The sequence below is a fragment of the Lolium perenne genome, chromosome 3 (assembly GCF_019359855.2).
Source record: "Lolium perenne isolate Kyuss_39 chromosome 3, Kyuss_2.0, whole genome shotgun sequence".
Taxonomy (NCBI): domain Eukaryota; kingdom Viridiplantae; phylum Streptophyta; class Magnoliopsida; order Poales; family Poaceae; genus Lolium; species Lolium perenne.
In genome coordinates this window covers 158,177,711-158,186,540 of record NC_067246.2, presented here as the reverse complement: position 1 = coordinate 158,186,540, position 8,830 = coordinate 158,177,711, and the positions used below count along the sequence as shown (strand labels likewise).

The 8,830-nt window shown below is 46.7% G+C and overlaps 1 protein-coding gene and 1 long non-coding RNA gene across 11 annotated transcripts; one reads left to right on the top strand and one right to left on the bottom strand.

The window, feature by feature from the left end:
- Nucleotides 1-3,631: 3,631 nt before the first annotated feature.
- Nucleotides 3,632-8,701, bottom strand: LOC127319145 (uncharacterized). Its single transcript, XR_007862436.2, has 3 exons — nt 8,006-8,701; nt 4,963-6,222; nt 3,632-4,191 (listed from the first exon to the last, which is right to left on the bottom strand). It is a non-coding gene; the product is annotated as an uncharacterized lncRNA (long non-coding RNA).
- Nucleotides 3,969-5,754, top strand: LOC127319144 (uncharacterized). 10 transcript variants are annotated; one of them, XR_011755531.1, is made up of 6 exons: nt 3,970-4,108; nt 4,235-4,299; nt 4,644-4,771; nt 4,915-4,950; nt 5,063-5,355; nt 5,468-5,754. XR_011755531.1 is itself a non-coding variant. In XM_071828230.1 (6 exons), the coding sequence occupies exons 1-4, from the start codon at nt 3,985-3,987 to the stop codon at nt 5,150-5,152; spliced, it is 321 nt and encodes a 106-aa protein (XP_071684331.1). In that variant the 5' UTR covers nt 3,978-3,984; the 3' UTR covers nt 5,153-5,208; nt 5,320-5,355; nt 5,468-5,754. The 10 variants fall into 10 exon arrangements, 4 of the variants coding, with proteins under 4 accessions (XP_071684333.1, XP_071684331.1, XP_071684332.1 ...); XR_011755530.1 differs by having other exon boundaries at nt 3,972-4,108; nt 4,229-4,299; XR_011755534.1 differs by having other exon boundaries at nt 3,972-4,108; nt 4,229-4,299; nt 4,644-4,803.
- Nucleotides 8,702-8,830: the final 129 nt, after the last annotated feature.

Sequence of the window (8,830 nt, the reverse complement as noted above, 5' to 3'; positions counted from 1 at the left end):
GGGTTCGTCGATTTTCTCTCTCCTGTTCTTCCCCAAACCAAATCCAAATAGCAAATCGACGGGAAAACGATGGAATTGGAGGCTCAAAGTTGGGGAAATAGTAGATCAAGCACAACAACACCAGATCCACGGACCAAAACCACTCAAAACGCAACCAAATCACAGATCGGTCAAGAGGCAATTTGGGGCTATTTTTGGGGATTTTTTGGAAAATTTTCTAGAAACGAAATCGGGTGGGTGGAGGGTCAAATCCGCGGTAACCAAGAGCTGCTGATACCATATGATGAGGTCTAAGACCCCGTGTGTGGCCCGATCTCGCGGTTTGACCCCGAATACCAAGGGAAGAGGTGGGAGAACGCGAGGAACACGAAGAACACGAAGAACGCCGAGACTCTCGCACGCACACCAACCCGATACACCCGATACTTACCCCCGTGGCTCGATGGACCACTCCAATAGAATCTCCGAGGAAGAGGCACGCGGCAGAATTCCCGGAGAGAGATTGGGGTTGGAGAAGAAGAGCTTGATGAGGGAGAGAGAGTAGCTTGTACTAGAATCTCACTCAACAAGATCCAAATCAACAACCAAGGTGCCTTGATTACAGAGGGATGATAACCCTAGGGAGACTAAGCTCAAAGGTAGGTTTGAGTTCAAAACAAGTCTAAAGGGTAAAGGAGGGGTCCAGGCTACTTATATAGGCACACATGGCCAGCAAGGGCGAACAGGTACGCGAATGGATAACTTAGGCGGTTTGGTGGGTCATTCCCGTCAGACCCGGTTTGGATCCGGTCTGACCGGGCCTATGACCGGGTGGTCCGGTCCTGGGTCCGGTCGACCGGGCGCCAACCGGGAATCTGCGAGGTTTCCGGTCTTCGTCCGGTACGAGGGAGCTGCGTCGGTTGGCGCCCGGTTGACCGGGCCTGGGACCGGGGCATCCGGTTGTGGGGCCGGTCTGACCGGGTCCTGGACCGGCCATCGTCCTTCTCTTCCTTGGAGCGCTTCGAGCGACGTCGGGTTCGGCTTCGTGATCATCTCCATGTCCAGCTGCTCCTCTCCTTCCCTTGGCCATGGCGTGTCCTCCTCTCCGGGGTCTTGATGCGCCTTGTAACTAATGACACATAACACATCGGCATGAGGTAGCATTCCGTCCAAAGGTGTACCAAGATCAAGGGTGGTGAGGAGCGAGTTCACCTCATCATGTAGAGCTTTAACTCGGGCTCGTGTCATTGGTCCACTTGGGGGACTTGTTGGTCTTGGTGTGGAGGTGACCGAAGGCCACCCCGCATCATTTTCCTTTCATTTACCTAGGAGTTCGTCCATTTCTCTAAATTTAGAAAAGAGGACTTGCAATTTATCATTGCTAAAATTATTAAACGCATCTCTGGGTGGAAAGGGAAGCTCCTGTCATATAAGGCAAGATTGATCTTGCTGCAAGCATGTGTTGCATCTATTCCTATTCCTATGTATCTTCTTTCTTTCTTGAAGTTTCCTAAGTGGGCCATCAAAATAATTAACTCTCAAATGGCCCACTTTTTCTGGAATAATATTGGGGATTCCCATAAGTATCAGTTAGCTAATTGGGACTTTATTAGCCAGAAAAAAGAGTTTGGTGGTTTGGGTATCCAGAACCTTCGAGATTTTAATCTTTGTCTTCTATCTTCGTGGATTAAGAGATACCATCTTGATAATAATAAAATATGGAAAATGATAGTTGACTATAAGTATAACTTGTCTGCCAACATCTTCCGGGCCAAGCCGTCACATTGTTCTCCCTTTTGAAAAGGAATAATGTGGGCGACATCTGCGGCTAAGGTTGGCTTCAAATGGCAAGTATGCAATGGTAAGAGGATCCTCTTTTGGGAGGACATCTGGTTAGGAAACTGCTCCCTTACCATCCTGTTTTGGGATCTTTACATCATTATTAATGAGGAACAATGCACTCTTGCGGATGCTTGGGATGGGTCAATTTTAAGTTTACTTTCCGTAGAACTGTTAGTCCTGCTTTGTTTTCTAGATGGTTTGAACTGGTTGCCTTGGTTCAGACCATCTCTTTTTCTTTTGATGATGATGCCCCCATTTGGCTTTTCCATCCTTCTTGTGTCTACTCTGTTAGTTCTTTTTATGGAATTGTTAACAATGGTTGTATCATTTCCGTTCATACCCCAGCTGTATGGCAGCTACATATTCTTCCCAGAATCCAAATTTTTTTATGGTTGCTTTCAAATAATGAGCTGCTGACTAGAGATAATTTGAGTAAACGTAGACAAGTTGATGATTTCACATATTTATTTTGCAATGAACAAGAGTCTATTCATCACTTGTTCTTCGATTGTGTTGTTTCTCGTTTCCTGTGGGAAAGTATATCATCTTGCTTTAATAAAGACCTTGGTGCTGATTTTGAGTCAGTGGCTAGGTGGTGGATTAGGGAAAAAAGGAACCATGTTCTGAATATTTTGTCCTCTGCTACCATGTGGATTATTTGGACAATCCGTAATGAGATGTGTTTTCAGGATGTAAGATGGCATGTGTCAAACAAATGCTAAAACGTATCTCTTCGACCATCAGAAGCTGGAGGCCGCTGTGCAAGGATTGTCATTCGAGCCTGTTGGACGACAACTTGATGTTTTTGGATCATCGACGTGGGGAATTGCTACGCATAGCCTGGACTTGAACACGCTGATGGGTCTGGGACATAGCAAAGTTGCTCCCAGATACCCGTCAGGTAACCTCAATGAGCAATGTGAGAAGCTGGTTGATAATGCTCACCTAGTCAAATTTTAGGTTCTCATGTAGTCTCCTGCCTTGGTTTTGTTTCTTTTCTTTTCCCTTTTTAATCGCTTTTGTGCGGTTAAAAATGATGCTGCTGGGTCGAGACTTGAATATTTGTACTGAATTATGGTTGCATTTTTGAATGGAACCGGGAGGCCTGGCCCCTATCTATACCTAATAATAAAGCAAAAAGGGTTTCCGTCGTCCGTTTTTTCTTGCCCCTCACTTTCGTTAAAATTACAGGTCTTGCCACCGCTTAGTCAAAACTTAACGATTCGCTTAGCCCAATTTCTCCTGACGACTCTGCTCAAACAGAGAGGAAGAGAGCCGTCTCTAGGTTCTTCCCCGCTGCCACCCTCTCGATCCCAGGCGACCGGCGGCGCCTACCTTCTCTGGTCGGAGGAACGGAGCTTAAGCCCTGAGATCCGGCCCCGCCTCTGGTGGTAGCAAGCTCGAAGCCGACGGGAGACCAGCAGCGGCAGGTGTAGCACGGAGGCGGCCGGCGGCGGGTAGACCCTGCCGGTGGGGGTGGCACGCGGGCTACCTGGAGGCGGAAGAACGGTGGCCGGCGACATACCCGTCGAACGGAGGCGCCTACCTTCTCTTGTAGGAGTAACGGAGCCCACGCCTTGATATCCAACCCAGCCTCTGGTGGTAGCAAACTCAACGCCGACGGCAGATCAGCAACGGCAGGTGGAGCACGGAGGCGGCCGGCATAAGGGCAGGGGCGGCACGCAGGAGCTGTGGAATCGGCGCGGTGGTCGTGAATTGGGGAGGTCATGGTCTCAGGGATAAACGGCTCGGGTGTTTTTTTTGGCATCTTTTACGGTACCTTTTACCACAGCTAGGAAGGATAGAGGTATGATTTGAGGAAGGGTCAGGATTAGCCGATTAGATTAGGCCCGGCAGCCCAGTAAAACGTTGATAATGAAAAAATAAATAAAATTAGCAGTATTTGGCCCGGCCCAACAATTGGGTAACAGATCTTTGGTAGAGCGGAGAGAAACGCCCGTATCTGGGTCGAGGGCGGCCGCCGCTGGCATCGACGCCCCGTCTGCGTCGATGGCGACCGCCTCCGCCGCTACCGGATCGGAAAGATACTGCATCTCCGGCGAGTGACGCCGCCACCAGGTCGTCCCTGTCCTCCATGGCGGGCGACCATCACGGGCGACCGCTGCCGCCACCCGGATCGGACAGATACTGCATCACCGGCGAATGACGACGCCACCGTGTCCATCGCGGGCGACCGCCGCCGCCAGCAGATCGGGCTTGTCCTGCATCGCCGGCGAGCTATGCCGCCACACGTCGAGGCCGCCGCAACATCGAGAGGCGCTGCCAGGTACTCCGCCACCATCTGTCGTTCCTTCATGTACTCCGTATTTATCTTCAGAACGAAAATCCAGAGTACAAAGCGTCATGTACCTGAAATTTTTTGGCCTCTTTTGTTAAATAATCCTAGCTACAGAGAAATTGAGAGAGAGATATCAGGCGGTCCAGGCCGGATCACAATGGACTGACATATATACTGTGGTACATATTCTATCTATGACGATGCATACTAGTAGTATATAGCCTGGGAACATGCATGGACTTAAACTTTTTATTGATTTGGAATGCTCACACACGACCACACCATTGCACATTAGTATTCTTCATGTATGGAGTAACCGCGTGATGCTATTTTCAGAACAAATGTATGCGCTATAGAAATCAAACCATGTATCGTATTTAACAAGCTTTTCAAACTTGATGGAATGTGCTGCTGAATTATTGTGCTCATACTCATTTGATGAAGTTGTCAAAATTAAACCTTTAGGCTTGTGGTATCTTGATGACATGAATTGCACCTTAATATGATATTGTTGCTTTTGTAGATGTTGTCATGCCTTCAAATGTTATCTTGATGCCATCAATTTTCATGGCTGCTGAATGTATGAGAGTGAAACAACAAATCCGTTTTTACTGATTGTTGTTTATGCACAACGCCATCTTTCTCTGTAAGGTATGAGTTTGTGGTTAGCAAGACCTTCAGAAGTGAGGAAGAAGGATATGAGTTATATCTATATTTTTTCACCAATATTATTTCTGGTATACTATACATATTATTTACTGTATCTCCTTCTTATCTCTTCATGCATATACCAGGTGGTTTGTGACTTGAGGAAAAAGCTCTGGATCAAGGTATCTACAAACCTCTGTTTCATGTCCTGTTTCGCTGAGTCAACCCACCTCCAATGTTGTAACTTCACCATGAACAATATAGCAGGAACTAAATTGTTCTTAACTTTTGCAGGCTCACGGAATCGATATTGGCTATGCAGTCCGTGCCCAATCTGCAGGTGCTGGTGCCTTGTCTTCCCAAGGTGGTGGCTACCACCGCTAATGCCTAACGGGATGAATATGCACAAAAGACGCTAGTGGTTAGCAAGACCTTCAGAAGTGAGGAAGAAGGATATGAGTTATATCTATATTTTTTCACCAATATTATTTGTGGTATACTATACATATTATTTACTGTGTCTCCTTCTTATCTCTTCATGCATATACCAGGTGGTTTGTGACTTGAGGAAAAAGCTCTGGATCAAGGTATCTACAAACCTCTGTTTCATGTCCTGTTTCGCTGAGTCAACCCACCTCCAATGTTGTAACTTCACCATGAACAATATAGCAGGAACTAAATTGTTCTTAACTTTTGCAGGCTCACGGAATCGATATTGGCTATGCAGTCCGTGCCCAATCTGCAGGTGCTGGTGCCTTGTCTTCCCAAGGTGGTGGCTACCACCGCTAATGCCTAACGGGATGAATATGCACAAAAGACGCTTGTCATGTGTCTACTAGACGTCGAGCTTTCTCGTTGCCGACTGGAGAATAGATATGTTGGAATAATGCTGATGGTGTTCTAGTTAAACTGACTGTAATTGGAAGAGTATTTTGGTTGGTACTTATTTGCAGTCAACTAGTTTGAAATAAAATATTTTTATGTGATCTCTCCTGATGCTTGCTAACTTGTTTTGATGGAGCTCCGTAAGCAATCTCGACTGACGTAACAAAGCAATCCCAATTGTTGATTTGCGTGCTGAACAGTGTTGTATTCTGGTCTCACTTAAGACACCATTGTCACGTTTGTAGAATGGGTCATGTTAAGGTATCAGAGTGATTGCTTGTATTTTGAAAAAATATCTAGGGAAAAAATACCCTAAAATGTATATTCTGAGATGGACTTTTGTAAACACGCCAGACTTCTCAATCAAACAAAATAACTAACTTAAGTAAACACATGTAGAACTAAACTCTAGTTCGAAACATTATAAACTAACTAAAGTAAACACCGGAGAAAAGGATCATAGCAAATTCCGATCATGCCTCGCCATAAAGACCAGGATAGTTCTGGATGAAGAGGATATTGGTTGGTGGCTCTTGTGGAGGCTTGGCAGAACGAGAAGATTGATCACCCTGCACACAAGTAGATGAAAAAATTACTACTTCAAAAAGAAACTCAAACTTGTATAGTAGTTGACCATATAAAATCTCCTAAAGTCTAGCAAGTGATAATGTATAAATAGTAAGTAAAGTAACTAGTACTTGATTTTGTTAACATATATCATAAGTGAAGGTGATGTTGCACCTTGAGATGGATATGTGGCCACACAAGAAAGGATCGGGTACGGAACGACGAGATACGGGAGAGAGTTGGGGTAGCACCGATTGAAGAGAAGCTGGTCCAACATCGTTTCAGATGGTTTGGACATATCCAACGGAGGCCTCCGGAAGCGCCAGTGCATAGCGGACGGATAAAGCGTGATGAGAATATTAAGAGGGGTCGTGGTAGACCAAACTTGACATGGGAGGAGTCCGTTAAGAGAGACCTGAAGGTTTGGAATATCGACAAAGATTTAGCCATGGATAGGGGTGCGTGGAAGTTAGCTATCCACGTTCCGGAACCATGACTTGGCTTCGAGATCTTATGGGTTTCAACTCTAGCCTACCCCAACTTGTTTGGGACTGAAAGGCTTGGTTGTTGTTGTTGTTGTTGTAGATCTGTATTAACACATTCACCTAAGAACAATATTTTAATGAACTAGAGGAAGCGCCAAGTAATTCAGCCTAATCTAAGCCAATAATGATGCATGGTGCCTCTTTTTCATGTTTGTCAGACGACAGAACGGGCACCACTCTCGGCCAGGGAGCTGCCCGACGCGCCCCGTCCTCATTGGGATGTAGGGACAGCAGGGTAAGTACCAATCGCCGTGGTGAAGAGGCATCTAGACCTGCAGCCCAAGCCAAGCGTACTACTGCAGGATGAGGCATGTGTTTACATAGGTCAGGGTTAACAGATTCAGCTTCACTTCTTGCATATCAACTATGTGTGAGTTAAAAAATTAAATAAATACCTCTTAGTGGCATGCATCTCAATTCCGCACACTACTAATAGCTCCTTGATTGACTGTTCTGTTGATTTTCTCGGCACCTTGATTGGTCATTGTTCATTTTCTTGGCACCTTGATTGGCTGTTCTGTTGATTTTTCGTTGCCAATTGTGAAAATGAGCTTAAAATGTACGGACTTGTTTTTACAAGCTAGGTTCATACATCAGCTAATTGGAACATTAGAACTTAGAAGACAAGGAACATAGAAATTTGTAGACAAACATATTAATGCAACTGGTGGAAAAGCAATGACCTGTTTCCCTCTAGAGCCTAAAGGATATCTTTCATGCCGGTCATGCCAAGTATCTATATTAGTCCACCATACTAAGACAAAGTCCATTTCCTTTTCTCTAATTAATTCGTTTGAGGCTTTTGTTGATTGCGGAGATTTACTTCTAAGCTTATTTGCGCCATGATGACTTAAGACTGGACCCAATGCAATTGCAAAAGTAACATGACATGCAAGCAGATTTCACTAGATAGTGGACAAGTTCAGTTAGAGAGAAGCTTAATCAGTTATTACATAAATTTGGCTGGAGGTTCAGCCTTAGCCTTTGTCTTTGCATTCATTCATGTCATCCAGGGACTTAATTCTTTTGATGCGGGGTGGATCCTCCCTTCAACAATCTTTGTGTTTCATCCATAGAAATTGGCTCTTTTCTAATGGTCATGTATTATATGCAATTGTAAACTTCTATGCATCAAGATAATTGTTCTTCAACCAGTAATGACACAATGGTGTAGTAAAAAGGTACCAATATTCTATACTGCAGTTTCACTACTCATTTCAGAAGGTGGTATAGCACAAACCTTAAGGAGCCTGTTGATGTCTTCTTGGCACTCGCTCAGTAACCCAGTGCTGGCCACCAGGCTGCCACTGAGAGCCCAGGCACACCTTCCCGGCACCCTGCGTGAGCGTCAGCCACCTGGCCGTAGCGGGCATCTCGCCACTGAACCCTAGGCAAGGACAATTGCACGCCAAACCCGTCCTGTCGCACGCAACTGCAGCGGCAGTGCAACGAAGTCCTGTCCAGCTCGACGTCGACCACGAACACTTGGAAGGACCTACGCCGGAGAAGCTCACGCGCCGCCGATGTCTTGGACCACCGAATAACGCGCAGGCGACGCCTTCCATTTCGCCTACCAGCATCGGCGCCCTCCAATATCGTGCGTCACCGCTGAGCTGTCACGGGCGTCGCGAGGAAATGAAAGCCAGGCATCTCTCCCGTACCACCCTGAAGACCTCGGCATTCTTCGCGAGCGAAGAGGGCGGCGCCGTCGATCTTCGATCGGCGTTGAGTCAAGGGCGCCGCGGCCAGGACAGGCTGCTGTTCAGGTAGAGGGCGGCGGAGGGAATGTAGGTGGAGATCTCGGCGTAGACGTCGGTGGTAGGAAGCGAGGCGGCGATGTCGCCGGAGTTGTGGAGCGGCGGCGGCACCCACCCAGCGAGTTCCCGGTAGAGCTAGGGTTATGCCCGTCCTCCCTTTCCCGGTTTCCCCACCAACTAAAGTTTTTTCACATGGGCCTGGGCTGTCTATCTGGCCGTGTTCGTCTAGTAGGCCGTGGCCCGGCTAGGTCTTTTCTCTGTTTGCTGCAGAAATTTGCCCAGGTATGATACATACCTCCCACGTTTTA

Excerpts from the sequence above, each read along its gene's own strand:
- LOC127319144 (XM_071828230.1), top strand. The coding sequence starts at position 3,985 with ATGACGACGCCACCGTGTCCATCGCGGGCGACCGCCGCCGCCAGCAGA. Across the intron at positions 4,109-4,228 it reads ACATCGAGAGGCGCTGCCAG|CTACAGAGAAATTGAGAGAG; the intron begins GTACTCCGCCAC and ends AAATAATCCTAG. Across the intron at positions 4,300-4,914 it reads GGACTGACATATATACTGTG|GTGGTTTGTGACTTGAGGAA; the intron begins GTACATATTCTA and ends TGCATATACCAG.